A 23,108-nucleotide genomic window follows, 5' to 3' on the forward strand; every position below is an offset into this window, starting at 1 on the left:
CCTGGTTGACCCTCTGAGCAGAAACTTCCGTTTCAATGGTGGTGGGAAATTGGGCTCCATTTCGGTGGAGCTCGACCCTCCAACGCTAATTTTCCTCCGCCGGCCCACCCAAGGAGAATGGCAATGCCGAGTTGGTTTAGGAGAACCGTAACCTTCCTTGCCACGCTTGGATGATTATTCATGTGGAGAAGGGGGGTTTTTCGGAGGAAAAGGGAAAAAAAAGCAAATCCAAACAACACCACTCCACTTACTCACGAGACTGGGTTCGATGTATATCACACGCGCGTTTGCCCAGCCCGTCGGATCTTCTGGTGCGCCAGCCTTGCCATGCCCGTCCAGCCTTGCCTCTTGACTGTGCAAATGTGTGCAGCCTCTTAGAACCAGCCACTCCTTTGCTCTGAACCCGTTACTTGATCATTCCTTAAGAACCCTGGTGATGCAGTGGTGTACGTTCAGTCACTCTCTTGAAACTCTTTCCTTATCACCCCCGACCTCGCTATCAAAATCAGTCTCCAAGTAAGGGGGGCTTGTTTTTCGTCCGCGGAAGACCGAGCCTCGCGATCTATCAACTCAGCGCCCCTCCCTGTCTCCCCTCCTTTCTCTTCCCTCTCCCTCTCTGCAAATTCTGGAATTGAATAATTGGATCTCACTCAAGGGAGTCCAGTGCTGCAGTGATCCTCCAATTGTCGCAGATCATGCGCAGCGTCTGTTGAACCCTCTTGTGCCGTGGACCTTGATTCTGCTCTTCCCCTTTTCCATCTTCCCTCCGACGGGGGGGTTTGACTCCAGACTCGCGGGAGGGTGCACCGCACCATATACCTCGGGAGGAAAACCAGACTATTGAACGCCATGCATCTCGACGAGCCGTTCCCAACCCTGGCCCAGCATCAGCTGGTGGATTCCGCTCTGCTTAATCGGCGCCGCAACAAGTCAGTCTCGCAACGGGACCCAGCACCTAGCGGTACATCCGACCCAACGTCACCCGAGGTCATCTCGTCCCTGATCTCATCGCTCTCTGCGATCTCAGTCCCCCTCAACTCACACTTCGATAATATCCCGCGCCTGGATCCCTCCAGCCCCTCCGACCTCCCTGTTCCAGAAACCCTGCAATCCGCTCTCTCACTGAAACGTCCCCCATTGACGAAGAATGGCTCTCGAGTGAGCGTGAGCACCTGCGCAACTGCCGAGGACTATTCGCAAACCCTCTTGCATCCAGATGATGCCGCTTCATCCCCAATCATTCGAATGGCCAGAGCGCCCCCTTCTCCCAAGTCGCAAAGATCCCCACGGTCGCCCAGATACAAACCCTTCAAGCCCACCGACTCCTCTTCACGTCCACACTCCCGAGAATCGCAGGCGTCGGTGCGAACTCCGTCCGAACACGCCGCCTTTGGAACCATCAGCACCGAACCTGCGCCTCCCGTCTCCGCAGCGCCGAGTATCGCGTCAAACAGCTCTGCTGGGCGGACCAGGAGCCTCAAGGGTCACCTAGGACTGTTACGAAAATCGTCGCGGGAATTACGGTACGATAAGGACTTCCAGACGGATCGCCTGCGTCGGTCGAGTAGCTACAGTGACAGCCTTTGGCATAACACGCCTCGAAACCGAGCGAGTTTGCGCTCCATGTACTCCATGGCCAATGTCGCCGAGGAAACGGCACCAAGCGCGGTTTCGCCGAACGGACCATCGGAGGAGGCGTCAACTCAACAACCCTTGACAACGTCCTCTACGCCCAAGCGAGACCAGCTGTCTCGTCAGACTTCTCCAGATGCGGCTGACCAACCCGGCGGAATTGGAAGCGGACGCGCCATTCCCACGCGGGCCTCATCGCTCCGCCACCGTCATAGTCAGTCGTCGAGTTCGAGGCGGCGGCAGTCTGTACGGCACAGCCGATACTCTTCCACGGCCAGCCAGGAGGCTCCGTTGGCAGAAAATGGGGCGCCAGGATCGAGAAACGACGCGGAGCAGGTCATTCAAAAAATACAGGAGGTGAAAGACCGGCATCAAAAAATGACCTCTGACATGGCCGCCGGGGATGATCTTGCTGGCCGGGCTGGGTCATCATCGACAAGACCGTCGAAGCCCTCCCGTTCCAGCAGCCAAATCGACCAAAGCCGTAGCGCCAAACAGCACACAAATCCGGTGGAAGACCATTCCCCCTTTTTTCATGAAAGCGCACCATCACCCTTGGTCATGACGGGCAAGAATCGCACCCCGCTGGCTAGTCCCGCATTGTCTTCGAAGCCTCCAACCATTCCACCCCAAATCCAGAGGCAGCTGTCGGACCAGCTGGGACTCGAGACTTTGGAACAGAGGCAGATGATGAGCCCGGCTTCTCCCCGACCCTCTCACCGTCGTACCCCCTCTAGTCCACCGGCTGTTGGCCGCCCGTCCGTGCATCACGAGCGGCCATCCAGTGCAGACTCGATTGATCTTGCGGTAGAGGCCTACACAATCTCCCCCAAACTCACGCAGAGGGTGCCTCATCCCACGACGGGCCGGACGATCGCTTTCTCGGAAGTTGGCGACCCCAAGGGCCATGTGGTGCTTTGCTGTCTCGGGATGGGGCTGACACGGTATCTCATGGCATTCTATGATGAGTTGGCACGGACGCTGAACTTGCGCCTAGTCACTCTTGACCGTCCCGGGGTGGGTGAAAGTGGACCGTATCATCCAGATGAGCCCAACACCCCACTCAGCTGGCCAGGTAAGGACTCTCCTCACTCGGCTCCTCCCCGCTCGTAACAATGACATACACGCTGACCTTTCTATAGACGATGTTGCCATTGTGTGTAATCATCTGCGAGTGACGAAATTCTCCATTTTGGCACACTCAGCTGGCGCCATTTACGCCCTCGCGACGGCGTTGCGCATTCCCCAGCACATCCGTGGACGGGTTCACCTTCTCGCCCCCTGGATCCCTCCCTCTCAGCTATCTAGCATTGGGTCCCCAAAAGACCCGGTGCCCGCGAATGCCGTGCCCTACTCTCAGCGGATCCTCCGTGCGCTCCCGACGTCTCTCCTCAAAGTAGCCAATACAAGCTTTTTGAGTGCGACGAGTGCCAGCATCACCGCCAGCCTCCCAAAGTCTTCCCGACGAGCGAAGAAGAAACCCACCAAAGACACCGCCAAAGAGGATAGTCCAGCTCATCCTGTCGTGGGATCGGCGGCCGAGTTCAATCCATCCCAGATGATCTCGCCTTCTGTCATCGAGCCCTTTAAACCGTCCAATGCCGGGCATGAAACGTACCGACATGGCGATGCGACCCTCGACACTCCGGCAAAGACTGTCGAGGATGAGCTGGAACGACAGCGTGACTACGACACCCGACTGACACACCACATCTGGGCTCTCGCCACTGCCAATGCCAACCCGGCAGTGGATCTCCTGGTGTGTCTGGAACGGCGCCAGACGATCGGGTTCCGGTATGTGGACATCACAAGGGCGACTGTCATCCACCACGGCAGCAAGGATACTCGCGTGCCCGTTGAGAATGTCCAATGGCTCGGCAAGACCATGCGACGTTGTGAGGTGCGCATCCTCGAGGGTGAGGGACACGGGCTCATGGCCTCCGCCAAAGTGATGGGCAACGTCCTCACCGAAATCGCCAAAGAGTGGGAGGATTGGACCACCATCGTACAGGGCCGACGTCGGGCGACTGCCTCGCAAGCTGCACGGCCAAGTGTCTCTCTTCAGGCCTGACTGTAGCAAGCCGTGTGAATGGCCAGGCTGTTGATGATGCCCCTTGGAGACTTTCCTCTTTTGCATTCCCTGTCACACCCTGCATCTCTTCTTTTACTCTCTGGCCCTCTTTTTCTTCGCCCCTTGTCTGGGCGGAATCCTCGGTCAGGGCGTCTCTTGGCTGACCCATTTAAACCTACTCCTCTGTTGCCGTTCTCACCCATACCCTGTTGGCCTACTCTCTCGTTTCTGATCGTCGTCTCAACCGAGTATTACAGCAGGTCTGCGATCCTCGACACCGATTTCCTGTCTGCCTTCTTCTCCCGCCGCACCATGTCATACCCTCTACGGCTCACGGCCTGCAGTCTACTCTCATACCAATCTCAACCTAATCCCGGATCCCTGCTCTGCCTTGTCACATTTTCCCCCTTTTGATACTGCGGCGAGCTCCTTCGTTCTTGTGTTCTTGCAAAATACCCCCTCTAGCTGTCTGTAAATTTCCACGAATACACTACACTTAGCATTTGCTTTTTCCGGACGTCGCGGAGTACATGATGTAGTCCGAGGTTGAGACCTGCCGGGCAACGGACGGCATATTGGTGATACGCGTCGAAATGTGCATTTGGTACCTATGTACTTTGCATGTGCACTTTGTTAGTATCCACCTGGTGCCCGATGCCAGCAGTACCTAAGTGCGCGGTTGGAGGAGGTGGGTGTGTCCCTGGATGTATATATTCTGTAGCGTGCAAGTCCGCCACAACCAGCCCCTGAATCATCAAACATCGACTCCACCCGACACCGCTTAACATCAAATCTCGAACCATCTTCATCTCCAACTTCTCATATTTTCTACGGGTATCGGCCCAGCCTCGCCAGGAAGGAGTCTTTTGCCGCGAGAAACTCCCATCGATATCACCAAACTCCTCTATCCGGAAAAACAGTCAAACGTGAACTGTACTCCAGCCAAACCCAAAGTCCGTGTTCCCGAAGCTTGGACATGGTTCACCTTCTTGGCGCCGGGAAATTAATCCGGTGAGCTCAGCCGCCTCAGATTGGCTACCCGTCATCCACCTCCATTTCTCCATCGTCCCCCCTGTCGTCTGCCGAGTGTCACGTCCATCACTCTGAGGGGCCGGCCCACCCGATCTCTCAGTCTCGGCCGCCAACGAAATGAAATCCAGACCTTCAACCCTTCAGTCCACCAGCCTCGCTCTGGTTTCGACCATCGGATATCTCTTCATCTCATTCCTCCACGTGACGGTCGCAGCAGTGCCCTGATTTGGGTAGTGTTCTATAATGGTTTCGCAACGGCGCGTTCGCTTGATCGCAATTGCGGTCATGGCGATCTTGGTGATGATGTTCTATTATTCGGTATGGATCCGTCGTGTGAAGCTTTCCCCATGGCTCCCCGCCTCACGCTTCCATTGAAAAATAGAAAAAGAGAAAAGGCAAACCGGAGGAAGAACACTGGAGCTCTTGACATGGAAGCTTACGAGACCTTTTTCTTTTTTTTCATTTGCATCTATAGGGCGAAGCAAGCAAGATCCAAAACCAAAAGTTCTACCGCTCCACACTGGCCGCTATGCGAGCCAAAGAGGAGGCGAAAAACACAAAGTCACATGAGAACAGCCATTTCTCAGGCTCGCAGAAACCTGGCAACGGCGCTGGCGCCGGCGCCGCAGGCTCAAAGGCGATCATTGATGATGCGGAGAGACCCGCAGTCCCAGTCGCCAAGGTCGCAGACAGCAAGAGTGACGATATCGAAGAGATTCCGATTGCGGGACGGACGAAGATGACAATTCCAAAAGCCAAGGGTGGACAGGACGCGTCAGCGAAGACGGAGCACGTCCAGGGGAAAGATCAGGCAGAGGGGAAGGACGAGAAGCAGGAGACCCCGGAGCAAGAGGATGCGAAGAGCGTCTTGAATGATATCTTGAAGAGAGCTCCAGGTATGCTATCACGCTTCTGAATTCGCTCCTTCTGTGTTTGGATTTTTTTCTCATGCACAGCCGAGAACCAATGCATGTGCTGACCATCATCAACCATTCCTAGTGATCATCTTTTCCAAGTCGTATTGTCCGCACAGCAAGAGAGCCAAGGACATCCTGCTGGGCCATTACGATATCTCCCCAGCGCCATTCGTTGTCGAGCTGGATCAGCACCCGATCGGACCGGCATTGCAGCAGCTTTTACGGGAGACAACTGGCCGGGGAACGGTGCCCAATGTCATGGTCAATGGGAAGAGTATTGGAGGTGGAGACGATATGGCGGCCTTGGACCACAGCGATGAGCTGGGCCCGAAACTACGACAAATGGGCGGGAAGTGGCTGTCGAGCGCCGTCCGCAAGGCCTCGGCATGATTTGCAGACTGTTATTTTTCATGGCCGGCGTTTAGTAATAACATAATGTACATTTCATCGATGATTACCCATCATCTGAAGATTGTCTATCTCCCTGCACGCGCCAAATGCGACAGGTTTTCTGACTGCTTCGCCGTTGGAGTGACGGCTTCAGGATAACGTCCGCTCGAGCGCCAAGCCCACGTGATGCGTTGATGAGACGCGGAATCAAACTAAGCAAACATCCAGCCCGATCTTTTCGGCAGCCCACCGTGGGGCCCGGCGCTAGATCACGTGGTGATAATCCTACCCGATAAGCAACCCTACGCTAATCCGGAACAGGCCCTAAGCGACGCACAATCCCGTGACGTTCAATTTCGCTCCACCATCAAGTCCATCCCGAATTTCGACTCTCCCGACAACGACAATTCAACCCCCTCGGCCAATTCCACCCACGCAGTCAAGATGCGGTACATTCACTCCGAGGAACGGCTGCCCATTCCGGACAATGGTGAGCTATCGATTTCTACTTGTTTTGTTGGGAGGAAGTGCCGGATTCCAGAGTCGCAAAAGATATGATGTGTGTGCATTTGTGAGAGATGGGCGGGAGTTTTCGGCGGGCGATAGCTGTGCTGTGTCTTTTTTGACTCGAGCAGATCACGACTCTGGCCCTACACTTTGGAGCGAACATGATTTGCGAAAGAGACAGACCGATCGGTGAAAGTTCTATCGACTGTGCGATATCGCTACTATCTCTCACGCAAGAGGTGGAAATCTTGATTTTGATCTTTCTCTGTCTACGGGGAACCTCACATCTCTCGGCGATTCTGGATCTGGGCCAGGCTGAACTGGAAACGTTTTGTGTGTTTTGAAATAGTTGAAGAGCACACAGGGCTATTTTTTTTGTCCAGCCTTTACCCGTGTACCATGCGAATATGCGCACGCTTCGAGGAAAGTCAAACATTCGCTGACTTTTTTTCTTCTTCGCCCTACAGTGAAGGTTCACATTCGTTCGCGGGTTGTGACCGTCGAGGGCCCCCGTGGCAAGCTCGTCAAGGACCTGTCCCACATCGCCGTTACCTTCGGTCGCCCCGAGAAGAACATCATCTCGATCGAGCTGCACCACGGTGCTCGCAAGGGTGTTGCTACCCTCCGCACCGTCCGCACCATCATCAACAACTTGATCATCGGTGTTACCCGTGGCTTCCTGTACAAGATGCGCTACGTCTACGCCCATTTCCCCATCAACGTCAACCTCGAGAAGAACGCTGAGACCGGCGGCACCGACATCGAGATCCGCAACTTCCTGGGTGAGAAGTTCGTTCGCCGCGTTTCTGCCCGCCCCGGCGTCGACATCATCACCTCCCCCAACGTCAAGGACGAGCTCCAGCTCTCCGGTAACTCCCTGGAGGATGTGTCCCAGAGCGCCGCCGATATCCAGCAGATCTGCCGTGTCCGAAACAAGGATATCCGTAAGGTATGTACTGATCAATCAGCACCGAATTCGAGTCACTGCGATTGATTCGAGACCTCCTGCTCTCGAATCGATTTACTGTCTTGTCACTTGCCTTGGACATATACTGACTCTACTCCTACAGTTCTTGGACGGTCTGTACGTTTCTGAGCGGGGCAACATCATTGAGGAGTAAATGACATCTCCTTGAATTGGGTTCGGGTGTCCGGGAGAAGCTTTCTTTTTTAATTTCGCCTACTTGCATATTAGGGAAGCAAAGCGAAATGACAAAAATCAAACGATCTTGCAAAATTCACAATTTCTCTTTTCCACCTTTTTTGCACATCGGGATCTGTAATGAAGAAATGTAATGCAATTGCTTTTCGGCTCTACGTGGTCGCCATGGTAAATTCTCCCTCGAGCTGCGAGGCCTAGATTTCTTGCTATTCGCCTAGTTCTCTTCAGCCCCGGCAATCGATTGGATTCATTTGAGCAGTTCGACTTATTCTCGGTGGTAGTGTGATATGAGACGCCCGGCAACTTTGCGATCCGCCTATACTCACGAGCCAACAAAGTCCGTACACTTGAGGAGATGATTTACCATTCGACTTTGTAATTGGCAGCCCTTTTGTACGTGAGTGTGATTCTTGAAAATATCCACATGCGCCTCCCGTGAAGTCGAGGATTTGGAGGGTTGCGCCAACTTCGGCATTGTCACGGGAATGTCACCTTTTCATCACCAAAACGTTCCCCCTCCCAGAACACCTTCCTCGTCTTCCACACCATCCGTGACTAGAATTTTCAATTGATCTTTAATATCAGAATCTCACGTCCTTCCCCCTCTCAGATACTCTCAGACAAGCCTTTTCTCACATGTCGCTTCCAATGCCGGCGTGTGATGCTCTGGCATAACTAATCGCATGTGACAGTCCAGCCCAGCTCCACCGGGCCTTTGCGACAGGAGGCATCATCCTCCCCCTCTGTGCCACCTTATTCCTCCCTGAGAAACTTTGATACTTTGAGAGTACCCGCGCAAATGGCATCCCGGATGTTCGGTCTATGGACTGTTATCCTGGGTATATTCGGTTTGATCTTGGACGTGGCCCAGTTCTGGAATCGTGTAAGTGAGATCTTGTTCTGAGGGTTCGAGGGCTTGGCGAGCTGGTTGGGATGCCGCAGCCGGTGGATGCTCCCGCCAGAACCGACGAGAGTTTTTCCTACTATGGTGGAAATGGACAGGGGGCCGGAAGAACAAGTAGTGAAAAAAAAAGACTGATTCGACCTTTAGAAAGTATTCTCATGGTGGCATTCAAAATCTCCCAAGAAAAGACTGCTTCATACACTGGCTACAGCGCAGAATTATGAACAATGGGAGGATGCTGCGTTCCAGCTCGACGAGCTTTTGAGCAAAGATATCTGGTGAGACGAGTTGATTTTGATGCGGGATTCGCCATAGAAGAGGTCTCAAGGACCAAAAGATGAGGGTGATCCGAAGCGCTCCTGACTGACTCCTCCCCGTCTTTCAGGCGTCAAAACCCAGTTAGTCGTCACTACGACTATCGACTTATCCTGGGCCGTCTCGAGGCTTTGATGAGTGCTCGTGAGACTGAGGACATTCTCACACTGGTAAACTTGCTTCGATCCGGTCTGGTGCGAAATCTGGGCAATATCACATCGACAAAACTATTCACGCATGCATATGCGGGTACAAAGCTGCTCATTGACGACTACATCACCCAAGTTGCGCTGTCGATCCAATATGTCGCCTCGCTACAGCCATTGCCGATGCAAAGCAGTGGTTTCACATCCCAAGCGAAACTGGAACTCCTCCACGACACTCGGCAAGCCTTTGGACGAACAACCTTGTTGCTTCAAGGCGGATCCGCCTTCGGAGTGTGCCACCTCGGCGTGGTCAAGGCTTTGCATTTACAAGGACTCTTACCGCGAATCATCACGGGCACGGCAACTGGGGCGATGATTGCAGCGCTGGTGGGCATCCACACTGAAAATGAGTTACTTGCCATGGTGAATGGTGACACAGTCGATCTGTCTGCGTTTGACCAGCGGCGTAAGGCACATGCCCAGGAGAGCTGGATGTGGACGTGTCTCCGGAGAGTGAAACGACTGCTTCTGAAGGGTTATCTGTACGACATGGATCTTTTGGAAGAATGTGTCCGGGCGAATGTGGGTGACTTGACTTTTGAAGAGGCGTATGCCAGGTCCAAACGCATCTTGAACATCACCATTGCTACGGCAGGGAAGACGGGGACGCCAAACTTGTTGAATTATTTGACTGCACCGAACGTGGTAGGTTTCTCCCACAAACCCAAAAAGAGAAAATGAGTCTGGATGTTGGCTGATTCATTTGGAATTATTCCTTCTAGCTGATCTGGTCTGCCGCCGTCGCCTCCAACGCCTCGGCCGTTTCATCCATGTCCTCGAACAAACCAGTCACCATCTACTGCAAAGATGAAACCGGCTCGATCATTCCCTGGTCCCACACCAAAGACGCCGTCTTTCAGCCCTGGAGCCAAGTCACTTACAACGACGGCGAATCCCCTCTAGCCCGCATCGCCGAACTTTTCAACGTCAATCACTTTATCGTCTCCCAAGCGCGTCCCTATATTGTCCCGTTCCTTCACGCTGAACTCAATCTCCTGGATCGCCGGCAAACCGGGTGGGGTAAAACCACCCGCTCCATCACACGACTCGCCCTCGCTGAAACCCGCCACCGGCTGCGCCAGCTCGATTATCTCGGTCTCCTCCCGGGCTCGTTGAGCCGTCTCCTTATTGGAGAAACCATTCCGGGGCCGAATCTGACCCTTGTACCGGATCTGTCGCTGAGTGATTTCTGGAAGATCTTCCAGCAGCCGACGCGATCTCGGGTCGCCGAGTGGACGCTGAAGGGAGAGCGAGGGGTTTGGCCTGCGGTCAGCACGTTGAAGGTCCGCGAGGCGATTGAGATTGAATTGGATCGGGGGTATCAACTTGTTCGTCGCCGACGGCGGCCGAGCGATCTGCCAACGAATACGCGACATTTTCCCAGTGAGGGAATTGCGCGTCCACGACGGGGAGGAAGCGAGAATGAGCCCGAGACGGGGTCCCTGGTGGATTTGAAGTAAATCTTGAAGGTGAACGAGTCACGACGCGTACCGATTCTCAGCATACTGCATACACACATATGTAACCAGATGACCATGATGGATGAGGTCTCATGGATAACCATATAAAGGTAAAGACTGACCTTTGACAAGCTTGTTCGATGCTCTTCTCTTCTTTTCTCCCTATTTCATATTTTTGAGCCTTTCTACCAAATTTCGGGACTCTACTCATATCTTATTCTCTAGATAGAACTAAAATCAAGACAACAATTGTTCTCTCTCCATGCGTTTTCGGAGATACTTTTCCTCTCAACAAGAACTAAATCATCCAAGATTCCAATTTCTCATCTCTCGTCAATCACGCCACACAAGAACCAACATCAATCCACCCAGAGAAGGGGGGAAAACACTCCCCTCTTTCCAACCCCCCCTCGTTCACTAGCACAATCTTTCCCATTCACAGTCACACTCACGCTGGGAAAAACCCTCCTCCTAGTTCTTGCCAGATCCCGAGCTGAAACCAGAACCAGAACCAGAACTCTGGCCCGAAGGAGTAGTGTAGGTTGAACCACCACTTCCATTGTTGTAATAAGTACTCCCGTTTGGATTGGAGTAGTAGTAGGATCCATTGCTGGTGGGGAAAGGTGTAGTCAGTATCCTTTTTCTTTCCAGGTGAGATTCCAACTGTCATGCTAATGTAGAGAAAGGGGTTCCCTGTTCTCTCTTTCTCCATCACCGAAAGACCAATTGAACCCGGGGATAGAAGAAGAAGAAGAAGAAGAAGAAGAAGAAGAAGAAGAAGAAGAAGAAGAAGAAGAAAGATTGATCTTTGTATGGTTCAAGAGACCCGTGAAAAAGAGAGTATAAAAGAGGAGAGAGAGAACAAACAGACTCATATCTCTCAAAACCCAACCCCCCCCTGACACTTACCTATTCGAATAGTGATAACTGTTGGAATTGGAGGCGCTAGAGCCGTAATCACGCGAGCAGTAGTGGTTGCCCTGTGTCGTGGAAGAGAGAGAGAGAGAGAGAGAAAGTTAGCCATTTGTCCGTTGTAGTTTCTACCATTCCCCCTTCTCTTTTCATGAATGACCCCCCGATTCCCACCCAAGATAGTGGAGAAGGCCTGGAAGCCCCGTGGGGAATGGAGAAATGGAAACGAATCGGCAAGATTCAACAAATTCCACGCAAGAACAACGATATCAATATCAATGAGAATGATAACCATGATCCATATAATGGATCATGGGTAGATATCAACAATCCAAACCCCAAGGTTCAACAATACATTTCTGTATCAACCTCATACAAGGTCTTTTGAAACAGAAAAAAAAAGGTAACCTACCTGGCTATTAGTGCCAGAGCTAGTCACATTGTAACCCTTTCCCTGAGGCATAGTGATACTGATGATTGAGAGGGCGGGAATCAAGGTCTTCCTTTCTAATGTTGATATCAGTCTCGAATGAAGAAAAGTCAGATTTGAAAAAAAAGAGTACTTGTCAGAATTAGAGAGAGATAGATGGATTGAAGAAGGCAAAAGTTGGCTCTTAGGATGGTAGCAGGGGGGAAACACAACACCCTTTTATAATAGAGGGAAAAGTGGAAAGTGGGATGCCCCGCACCCCAGAGGAAGATTCCGGCTCAAAATTCTCTTTTTTGGGGTTTCTGATCATAGTGAACTTTCCGTGGTAGCTACCTTTTTAGATGGGTTGAGTGGTCATCCTGATAATTGATGTAACCCATTAATTCAGGTCGAAGGAGGTATTAGAATGAAAGTACCTAAATTCACGTGCTTAAGGCCTGATGAAATTTTTATTACATTCTGATACTTTACCGATTCAAAGCTTATACTATCCATAAAGACCCTGTGATTTGAAAGTATCCGGGAATAGCTGGGGGTCAACGTTGGAAAATAAGAAATAGAGTAGACTCATTGGCGGTGGGGGGACGATATCTTTCTTCCAATTGGTCTTCATCTTTTGTTCTTTTCCAAGGCACACACCGACAAGGTTGAGGTGAGCCTAGCGCTTCACTAGTTGGAGGAAAGGACGTGTAGAAACGAGTTGGATGTGTTGGTGTCTGCAGCTGGAGACCCTGGTACCTAGTCCCTACGTATCACATGATGTGCTGCTTAAAGCCACAGTATTCATTAGTGTATTCAAATACTTTATCATTTCCATGGGACACATCATATCCGAAAGATAAGGGCATGAACATGGACAGAATCAGAAAAAAAAATAAATTCAAAAGCCTTTTTACCACCGCATATACATACCGTACCACATCTATTATAAACCACGTTTCTCAAATAAGCCTTGCATTCGACAATCCTGTCAACCTCAACTTGACTGAAGCGATGTAATAAAATCCCACGAAATACTTGCTTGCCCTATCGTGGAAAGAGAAATTGATAGACCCGACGACGGATCTGTGCCTGAACTTTTCTACCAATCATCATGGGTCTCAGATAACCAGATATGGAAATCATTCATTTGTGGGACGAGCGAGCAGGCAGGTAGTATGTAGCATCATCTAGGTGTAAAATGGAAAACGAGGAAGTATTCAGGTGGTCAAGCGTAGGGACACTGTATCTATCTACGACCGGGGTAAGACGTGAGGAGTAAAGACAGATCAGGGATCATGGAAGATGAATCGTTTCGGAGTTGATTGACTTGGTGAGAGAGAGAGAGAGAGAGAGAGAGAGAGAGAGAGAGAGAGGCCGAGGAACTCGTGAAATATTTGCATTGTGTTTTACCGTGCATGAATGACTATGAAGAATGTATACCCCTTTCCAAGTAACCAAAATTGAGTATCTAGAAAATGCTCCTAATTTCACAAAGCGTCCGTCTCAGGCGGACCTTTGTAATCTGTCATGGCCCAGTATGTCAGCAAACTCCCAATTGAATTGTTCTCTCGGGAGAATCACCCTCCGAATAATCCAGAGCTTCGAAAAATGACTTACGTTTCCTCGCATACACCCCATACCAAGCCGCTGAGATGGCCATGAACCCGACAAACACGACGGAAGCATAATTCATCGACGCCGCCGTCACCGGCAACGCCATGGGCATGCTGAACAAGACCAACTCAAACGCAATCCATGCCAACGCCAATACATTCACGGCCGTGCCCACGGTCCGTCCACAATTCCATGGCGCCTTAGACACTTCCTCCCGCCCATGCCAAAGACTCAACGCAATGGGCACAGCATACGCCGCCGCCAAGGCAATCACGCCTACAGAGACAAATGCCGTGAACGCACTGGTGGAGCCGAGGTTGATCAGACCCAGGAGCATCTGGATGATGGTGATGAGGATGAGAGACCAGACGGGGACACCAAGACCGGGGTGGACACGGGCCCAGAGACTGGCGAGCGGGATGGCTTCGTCGCGGGCGGCAGCCCAGGTAGCACGGCTGGCAGCGACGGTGATACTGATGCTGCAGAAGAGGGTGATGACGAGCACGAAAAAGACGAGGGCAAGACCACCGCCGGGAGAGCCCATAACTCGATGGAAGATATAGGGCAGGACTTGACCGCCGGGGGCGTTGACGATGTCCTCGAGTGGGGGCAGCGTGACGGTGATGGGGATGATGAAGAACAAGCCGGCGATGGAGCCGACGGGGACGGCGAGCGAGATGGCTCGGGGTACGTGGGTGGCGGGTTTGGCAACTTCTTCGGCCATGGAGGAGACCATGCCGATGGCAGAGAAAGTATATGCTGCGGGGAGGAGGCCGACGAAGAAGGTGAACCTCCCCCAACCGGCAAAAGACGTGTCGTAGTGGGTGAGAGCGTAGGCGGCCGAGTGACGGCCTGTTTCTGCTTTGACGGAGAGGGCAATCAGGATGACGATAATAGTGAGCGCTGTCCAGGTGGCACAGGCGATGTCTACTTGGGGCAGGTATTTGTTGGCAAATGTGCAGATGATCAGACTGCCGAGACAGACGGCGTAGAAGATTAACAAGAGTTGCCAGGAATTCGCGCTCCAGTCCGGGTGATACATGGAGATGGTGGCGGAGAGCAAAGAGGCGAAGCCAAAGTTGACAGAGAGTGTAATGGTCCAATTGCCAATGAGCCAAATCCAGGCATTGATGAAGGAGATGGTGATTTTGTTACTGCGAGCAATCTGGAACGACCAGTAGTAGGGACCTGCAGATGTGGGGTATCGTGAAGCCAGCTCCGCTAGAGACATGGCAATGCTTTGATCCAGAAAGCACACGACGATCCATCCGATGAAGATTGCGAGCGGTCCACCGCCGTAAATGGCGCTGAGCAAGGCACTGCCTTCACCATAGGGGATAGCTGCGATGGCAAGCGATTGAAAGAGCAAGGTGAGAACGGATCGATTGCGTTTGAGTTCCTGCTCGTATCCCAGATGATGGAGTTCCTCGAGCTCCCCAGCGCTGGCAATGTCACCCGTCTCGTGGTCATAAATTGGCAAGTCATGGCTGGGGGCAAGGTGTTTCTCAGTCGGTGTTTCAACGCCCATGTTGCCGGTCGATTTCGTGGTCAACCTCCCCCCCCCTCCAAGTAGATCAAGATGGAATGAAAATCAACCTCTCAATTGAAGGAAGTCAGCAAGTTAGGTCGTCGACAGACGTAGCACTCGAGCAGGTGCTTTCTCAACGAGCGTCGACACACAAAAGCTCTGGTTCAACCACCACCTCTTGAGACTGGGAAATCGATCGATAGCCGAGGACAAGGCGACGCTCACACGCGTGTCGTGAAAAGCATAAGCTGAAAACAAGCACCCGCATTGAGCTCTATGCAATACGACTCTGCCTATCGATACCCGACGCTTCTGCCACGTTGCAGCGTGAGAACTGCAGACCAAAGTAGCGTCTGTCACACAAGGGCGCGACGCTGATGTTCAGCGCGGGAAATTGCAAATTCTAAATACAGATGCCGACGCAGATGCAACAGTTGAACTGTAGCGATCAAGCCGAGTAAATATCGCCAGCAGGCAGGAGTCATGTTCTCCTCACCTTTATCACCATCGAATATCGCCGTGCGCTTCAGCCAAGCGCACTTTACTCTGCTGGAACATGCGTGGCGTTGTCTATCGGAGGGGGAGTTTTCCCCTCCCAAGTACTAGCCCAGCCCTGGACTGGCGAAACCCCCCATCCTTCTCAAGATATGAAAATGTGACTTGGCCACCGACGCAGGCTGAATTCTCCGAGAAAAATTGCCGACGGACTGAACACGCCCGCTCTGTAGATTGCTGGTTGGTCGGAGAAACCTTGGCCGTCATACGTGATCATGTGCACAGAGCCGGTGGCTGGATCGGAATCTTCTTACCAGAGTTGAAAAAACAGTTATTATGATCCTCCCTTGGCCCCTGGATACATATGTGGCGATAAGAAAGAAGCAAGTGGACGCGAGAGGGGTTAAATCTAGTAGTTCAACAATCGTCCTACTACGATTTTACAGGTCCATGACAGTAGCACGGGGGAAATTGGGAAAATTTGCGAACAAAAAAAAAGAATTGGAGAAGTAGGTGGTTCAGGGAAGGTTACTGGATTGGGTGAGTGTCTTTCTAAAGGATGAAAGGAGGAGAAGAGAAGAGAGGGTGGAAATAACGCATTTGGACCACCGCTACTGTACTCGCTGCAAGGTCGTAGCAGACATTCGGTACGTCAGAGTACTAGTCTCTCGAACGCTGCGTGTTTACCGATGATGATGATGATGATGATGATGAAAAAAAGGGCAATTTATGACCTACCTAGCTATTCTACAATTATGTAAATAGTTTTAATTAGCTAGATTCAGAAACTCGGGGCCTCGATTAAACTCTAGATATCAAAAACTTAAACTGAGCACTACATGTACTCCCTCACGTACCCACGATCAATACAACTACCAAGTTCGTCAAAGCTACAATAGCAAAGGACAGCTTGGTATCCCCACCTGATCTTGTTCACGCTTGCCACATGGAAAGAACCATGTTCGAGTCCGAAATCTGCTCTCACCAAAGAGACCGCTGGAATCCAGCTCATACGCCAGATTCACTTTTCAGTATGCCCCAGCGGGTAAAGAAACCGACAATTTTTGAACAGAAAGCGAGAATTGTCAAATTGAACCAGTCTACGAATCATCTTTATACTGAGCCTTGAAATCGTGTGACCAGGTATATCATACGCATCCAAAGAAGATGAGGATCAGACGGTTGTCTGATTAGATTGTCTTCCGACTAAAAACGGATCCTTGTCAATAGAAGGCATCGAGAGGGAGCTTCTGAATGATTGATATCAATAGAGAAAAACAAGCCAGAAAAGAAAAAAAAAAACAAAAACCAGAACCGATACGTACCCATCATCAATCCACTTTTTAGCATTCACATTTGCAGTCATAGAGCTACTACTATACAGCTGCATGCGGGAGTGGAAGTGTGTAAACACCGCCCACATCCCTCGTGTTGCTTCTTTCCAGTCGTGGTAACCCTCCTATTCACCTGCTCAGCTTCACGGCAATCAGGCAGCAGACGGGGTGAGTGACCCTCATGCAACTGTGTACCAGAAAATCGGTGCAATCATCCAAAACCAAGCGCATTAGACACAAAAGACATTACGAAAATATTAAAACGTCTCCGGCCCAGGAGTGGAGAGTAGATCCCAGAAATGGCGACAATAAACGACATAAAACGGAAGGACACCATTCATTTGAAAGGAACTGAACCCTCCCACCAAAGACAATAAAAAACCAAACACGAAGGGGAATCAAGCCAGAAAAAATCGCACAATCCCGAGGGACAGGACAGGTGGGGGTAAAAAAGAAATATCACGTGATTAGGCGAGTGGGATGAGGTGATCAGAAAGGGGAGAAAAAATAAAAAATAAAAAGGAGAAGCAGCTGGAGAGAGAATTCATGACGGGGTGTAGGGTGTCAAAAGGTCGTCGCGTCGAGTTCCTTTAGCGTGCCGTCGAAGGACGTCCCGGGTGTTCCTCGCGGGAAGCTTGGCGGGACATGCGGGAATAGACACTCATACCGGAAGATGCTTGGGGTCCTTCGGTGGCGAAGAGCGGAGGGACTGCACACACAAAAAAAAGAGGAAGAAAATCAGAGTTAGCCATCGGTGCGTCTGGTACCTTGTCTCCCGAAGATCGAGTCTAGGTCAATGGAGATGGGAAGAAAACTCACTGCTAAATCCGTATCCCTCAGTTGTGCCCTTCAGATCATGGGGATCAATTTCCACTCGAATTGACACATCCAACCCACCATACATGCCGCTGTTTGCATTGATTCCATCTGCTGCGGAATGAGTCGATCCGGCATTGACCTCGCCTCGGTGTAGCGGGGCATGACCATCCTTGGGCAGTTGGTCCAATTTGGCACTCATCGGTTCAGCGACATGGCCATTCGAGGCCGGCGCCACAACCTCCGTCAAGATGGCAAAGTTTCGCGACGGCATGGTCACCGTGTTCCACGAGGCGCTCTTCTCCACGCCACCGGGCTGCTTGTCGAAGAAGGGCATTAGGGTCTCGTCGCAGGTGCGATCCAGGTGATGAATCTTGTTGCGACGGGCGAGAAGATTGGCCACGGCCTTGGGCGGGGGCTTGTTGGTGATGGCCGAGCTGACGACGTTGGCGATGTAGCGGTGGTCATTCTCACCAGAAAGGTTCAATTTCGGGTGAGAGTAGAAGCGGCCCACAGCGGCGAGATGAACGTCTCCCCCCAGGATGGTGACGCGGACGGAGTTGGCGCGCGCGACTTCCTGAAGGCGCTGGATCAGGATCTTGCGCTCCCGCTTGTGCTGTCGCGCGGTGTAGTGGTCGTCCAGATCATCAAGCAGATCGACCTGGCCGTCAAACTCATTGAAGAGACCTCCGGCCACGCCGAATCGCTTGTTGAGCAGACGGATGGGGGCGATCAATGGCGACGAGAGGATATTTTCAAGCCAGGCCAGACGAGGGTAGGCGATAGGGACACCCAGCAACACCACGAGATGCTTAATGTCGCCATTAGCAGCGTCAATCTCCTGCTGCAGGCGTTGAAAGATCATCTCATAGGTCTCAGGATAGTTGATCTGATGGCGAGTCCGTTCGGTACGGGCATCCAGCCCGATGAACGCGATGCGCTTACCAAACCGCATGTACAGATTCCGACTCTTCTCTTCCACATATGGACCCGGCCGCTTGCCAATGATCCAGCTGTCATCAAGCGGCTGATTTTCCAACACAAAAGTGTTTTCCACCTGACGGGGGTCCACACCCGCTGTGCCGTTGATCGCTTGCATCGTCGCGGGCGCGTCGGTTGTAAAAGTCGATTTGGGCGGCGCAATGTGGTGCTGGAAGAGACAGTAATACTTGAACGCAACGCCACCGATACCCCGGAAAACAGCACACTTCATGAAGTGATCGGTATACGAGCCGAAGCCGTCAATGATATCGTGGTCGTCCCAAATATTGACCTGGGGGATACGGCCGTTGGCGGCGCGGAACGGTTCGGTGTTGTACCAGCGCACGTAGTTGGCATAATAATACTCATCACAGTCGGCGCGCATCTGGTTGTTAAAGTCATGGTGCCGACGCTTGTGCGGGTTACCAATTGCCGTCCACGGCTTCAACGGCCCGTCGACTCGGATGCCATCGTTGTAGATCTGGTCGCCACCGCCCACCATCACATGGAAGGGCTTCTCCCCGTGGACGCGCAACACGTCTTTCCACAAGGTAGGGCCCACCCAGGCATCCATGTCGGTGCCAACCGAGAAACCGTTACACGAATGGAACATCATTCGCATCGACTGGCTCTCGGCCGGTACGACAAAATCCCATGGCTGTTGGATGGGTGTCCCCGAATCATCCAACAGACCGGGGATCTCATAGACCCAACGTGCTTCGTATGTCTCAACGGGCACAGCCAGAGAGAAGCGCCAGAATGTCTTTTTAGGATCCTCGTACAGTTTCAGGCCTTGCACGGTCTGGTCTGTGGGGGATCGGGGCTGTTCCTGACCCGCCACGGGGCCCAACTGGCGCAGGTGAAGCTGCGGCTGGACCTGGCCGGGCTTGGTCACGATCAGAACACTGCCGAGCCAGACGGCGGCGGGATGTTCATAGTGCATGTTTTTGAGATTGATCAAGGGACCGGATATGAGTTCGATGCGATCGCCCGCCGGCGCGGTAGTATGACCATCAGTCATCGCCCCTGTAGCAGCAGTAGCACATCATCAGTACGAGGAACAAGGTTGGCCGAGGCGGATTTGTGATTTCTCTGATCGCATTCGACTCGGCCAGGGGTTTTTCGGTGGGCGACGTACCATTGACAGGGGCAGCATACGTAGTGGCCATGATCAGGAGAGAGCTCGGCGAAAGGTATCCGTGCAATCACGCGGGAAGTGCTGGAGCTTAAACGAAGGTTGACGCAGAGACTCGTGTCCCACCTACGTCGGTTACTAGTAGTGCTCGCAGCGAGATGCGCAAAGACGGAAGGTGAGAGGGGGAGGGTGTTGTGAGGAGAGCGCAAGCGTCGGTTGGACAGTCGGTACTCGAGAGAGAGGGAGGCAGAGAAAGAGACAAGAGTATAGAAAGTTGATTCAGTGTCCAATTCTCCCAGGACCTCGCCAAACACGCCTAAGGGTAGGTTTGCAGCAGACCCGATAGCCGGAATGAGGAGAAATTAGGACGACGAGATCAGACCACAACGGCTACGTAGGAAAGGAGGAGATGAGCAGGTAGGGCTGAGGCCAAGAGAAAAAAAAACGACCTCATTTCCCTTTTCCCCTTGAATCGCTTCCGGCACTACATGACGCTCCGGGGGGGGGGGAATTGGCCCAGCCTCCCAAGGCTACCGTGATCATGATCATAATAGCCAATGACCCAATGAGTAGAAAAGAAAATATTAAAAAAAAATACGATACTTGCATCCCTTGGGGAATAATAATCATAGGAGCTTCAGCATGTGTCCACTGCAAGGCCAAAAAGGTCTCCGCTACGCGAGCCGCAGCTGATCACAGCTTGTCCGCTCGGTCGCAGCGCAGGCTGCCCGCTGGCTCCTCAACCAGTTGCCGACGCGCCAATTGCGAAGATTAGCCATGACGCTGCCAAGACACGCCGACTGCGCGGAGGTCCCGGGGAATGACCAACCAGATACGTACAGGAGTCAATTATGGGTCAAGAGTGTATCTTCAGTGGACCGATCTGGCAGTCTCCATAAGAGCATGAATGGGGGCTGCTTGTATCTGATTGGACACGGAGACAAAACTTGCAGCCTCACCAACCTCCCAAGCCACCGTTTAGCGCCACAGAAACCGGTTTCTCAGGCGATGAGAGAACGTACAGACTCCAAAGTCTGCAGGCTCGATGAACTGTATAGACTGGAAACGATCTGGGGGAGGGATATGTTGCGGCGGGGAAATGGACATATCTCAGTCGGCAGTTGAGAGAGAGACAGACCAACATTAAAATGGAAGCCCTGCTCCTACCAGACGGATATCTGAGTGATTCTGGTGACGAACGACACGTACGCGGTTGGAACTACGTAGTACTTTATTAGTAACTAGCTAGTTCCCTATTTGAGTCAACCTTTCGGCATCGGAACGAGTACGAAATCGAAACCGGCAAGGCATCATCCACGGTCTGATCCGGCATTAATCGTCGATCGAGTCGATCTCTAATCCATGGATCAATATTCCAGACGCGCGCCTCATGGATTTCTACATATGAGTGTGTTCCTACGGAAGTATGGGTGGTTATAATATAGCCCCCACAACATACATGCCATATTGCTATGGGAAATTTGCGATCAGCAATTTATAATCGAAAAGATGGGGAGGAGAGATGATGTGCTGTCAATGAATACTGTACTCACGACTCACGACTCGTTGTTGGAAATTGCTCTGCCAGAGTCAACTTCCAGCTATAAATACCTACCTGGTCCAGGGTTGGAGGCACAGGTACTGCACGAGGCCCGAGGTCCCCGAAATGCACTAACCGTCGGGCATGAATGACACAATCGTGCATGAGACTGGAGTAACAGTGACTATAGTCCTGTAATAGCAGCTTTGCATTTGCCCGTCCGTCTCCGTCATTCATATTTCATGCTAAGCCCGTATCAGATCGGAGGACGAACAAGAAGAATCTTCAGGGTTAGCTCCTGGACAGGTGTGGCATTTCGAAATCCCATACTGGTTCCAGGTACCGCCTTCATAGCTTACAGTATAAAGAACCTTTCACTTGTCATCCCGCTGCACGTCTCGTGACCCGAGTAAATGAATTCCTGTTATCGACAAGAGAGAATTTGGTTTCTATATCCTGAGCTCGCTAAATGACAATGCAAAGGGCCCCGGGTCGCTGTGCGCCTACACCTACGACCCTCCTCAACCAACTCGACGGGAACGGTCGACCCGCTTTATGCTCCTCGATTGACGTTCCTGATCATCCAAGGGCACTCGGAACAAAAGGCGCTTAGCAAGACCACTATGTTTGAGGTTGATTGTTCAAGGCCATCGTGCTCACTTGACCTTTTCTCATCCACAGAAATCACCTCGGTAGTGTCATACTCGTACCATGTCGTGGTGATGTGTACTTCAGTCTGGAGCGTAGTGGAAGACTTCGAGACGATAATCGAGGTCGCTTTCTCATCTGTGAGAATTGCTGCTGGGCAGAGCTGGTCAACAAACAGATCAGGTGAGAACGGGGTATTTGCGAGACTGCGTTGACGAACATCGTGCACCGTCACCCCCGTATGGGCGCTCATCCAAGCGCGATTCGACTCTCGACAGAGCAAGTCACGCAGATATTCTTCCCTATCCGCCAGATGGGACGGAAATTCCGCTGCAACATTGTACTCCGACGTTGTCCTGATCTGACCTGCGAAAAAGGCATCACGCAGGAATTGAATATATTGGATCGTGAGGACCAGATCCATCCCTGCATGGAATCGCCGTGTAGACTCACGGAAGAAATTGAACAATCCGCCACGCAAAGCGTGAGTTGGCTCCTGACCCAACTTGATGCTGTGCTCGAGGATATTCACGAACCGCTGCAGAGGTAAATCGATAATCACCTCTCGGTCCCTCCATACCGGTGTCGACACCACCGAGATGAGATCCTCCGGCGCACTCTCGAATAAATATCCCACCAGGCTCTGCGTGCGAAGATTCATTCCCAGCACAATCCGCCGATCATCATATCCCACGGCATGTGGAACGGGAAGTGAGCTGAATATAATCACCGGGTCAATCCATCCGGTCTGAGAATCGTGGTCATCTGAGTCAAGCAGGTATTCGAAATTCTCCCATCTTGATTCGTCACTTTCAATGACCCAGCTGCGAGAAAGCCGAGTCTCGCGTCGGTGCACTCCCTTCTCGATCAGGATGAGATAGAGGTAGTAGTCGATGAGATCCCATGGATGGCGTGAGGCCCAGAATGCATCGTACGCGAGCGAGTCGCCCTCGCATCGGGATCGGCGCAGTGGATTGGGCTCGTGTGATGTGCTTATAATATCCATGGGGTGGACGCATTTCTGGTAATTGACGGGGAGCTCTTGCGTCAGAGAGAGTTTATCTTGGAAAGTGGTAAAGTGGAACGAACCCATCGTG

At 52.0% G+C, this 23,108-nt stretch overlaps 6 protein-coding genes across 6 annotated transcripts; 3 read left to right on the forward strand and 3 right to left on the reverse strand.

Moving 5' to 3' along the window:
* Positions 1 to 849: 849 nt before the first annotated feature.
* Positions 850 to 3,703, forward strand: POX_d05972 (uncharacterized protein; the record flags this gene model as incomplete). The annotated part of the gene is made up of 2 exons (XM_050114802.1): positions 850 to 2,707; positions 2,775 to 3,703. 2 exons carry the CDS (start codon positions 850 to 852, stop codon positions 3,701 to 3,703), a joined length of 2,787 nt encoding a protein of 928 aa, XP_049969753.1.
* Positions 3,704 to 4,978: 1,275 nt separating this feature from the next.
* On the forward strand, positions 4,979 to 7,670 carry POX_d05973 (uncharacterized protein; the record flags this gene model as incomplete). The annotated part of the gene is made up of 6 exons (XM_050114803.1): positions 4,979 to 5,053; positions 5,211 to 5,631; positions 5,735 to 6,021; positions 6,271 to 6,532; positions 7,017 to 7,498; positions 7,620 to 7,670. The coding sequence occupies 6 exons, from the start codon at positions 4,979 to 4,981 to the stop codon at positions 7,668 to 7,670; spliced, it is 1,578 nt and encodes a 525-aa protein (XP_049969754.1).
* Positions 7,671 to 8,510: 840 nt separating this feature from the next.
* POX_d05974 (uncharacterized protein) lies at positions 8,511 to 10,596 on the forward strand (the record flags this gene model as incomplete). Its single annotated transcript, XM_050114804.1, has 4 exons — positions 8,511 to 8,594; positions 8,763 to 8,893; positions 9,001 to 9,781; positions 9,859 to 10,596. The coding sequence occupies 4 exons, from the start codon at positions 8,511 to 8,513 to the stop codon at positions 10,594 to 10,596; spliced, it is 1,734 nt and encodes a 577-aa protein (XP_049969755.1).
* A 2,811-nt stretch (positions 10,597 to 13,407) lies between these two features.
* POX_d05975 (uncharacterized protein) lies at positions 13,408 to 15,062 on the reverse strand (the record flags this gene model as incomplete). The annotated part of the gene is made up of 2 exons (XM_050114805.1): positions 13,408 to 13,442; positions 13,538 to 15,062. 2 exons carry the CDS (start codon positions 15,060 to 15,062, stop codon positions 13,408 to 13,410), a joined length of 1,560 nt encoding a protein of 519 aa, XP_049969756.1.
* Positions 15,063 to 17,481: 2,419 nt separating this feature from the next.
* On the reverse strand, positions 17,482 to 19,857 carry POX_d05976 (uncharacterized protein; the record flags this gene model as incomplete). The annotated part of the gene is made up of 3 exons (XM_050114806.1): positions 17,482 to 17,600; positions 17,711 to 19,714; positions 19,827 to 19,857. 3 exons carry the CDS (start codon positions 19,855 to 19,857, stop codon positions 17,482 to 17,484), a joined length of 2,154 nt encoding a protein of 717 aa, XP_049969757.1.
* Positions 19,858 to 21,916: 2,059 nt separating this feature from the next.
* POX_d05977 (uncharacterized protein) lies at positions 21,917 to 23,104 on the reverse strand (the record flags this gene model as incomplete). The annotated part of the gene is made up of 1 exon (XM_050114807.1): positions 21,917 to 23,104. The coding sequence occupies one exon, from the start codon at positions 23,102 to 23,104 to the stop codon at positions 21,917 to 21,919; it is 1,188 nt and encodes a 395-aa protein (XP_049969758.1).
* Between the last annotated feature and the right edge of the window lie 4 nt (positions 23,105 to 23,108).

The sequence above is a fragment of the Penicillium oxalicum genome, chromosome IV, assembly GCF_001723175.1.
Source record: "Penicillium oxalicum strain HP7-1 chromosome IV, whole genome shotgun sequence".
NCBI classification, from domain to species: domain Eukaryota; kingdom Fungi; phylum Ascomycota; class Eurotiomycetes; order Eurotiales; family Aspergillaceae; genus Penicillium; species Penicillium oxalicum.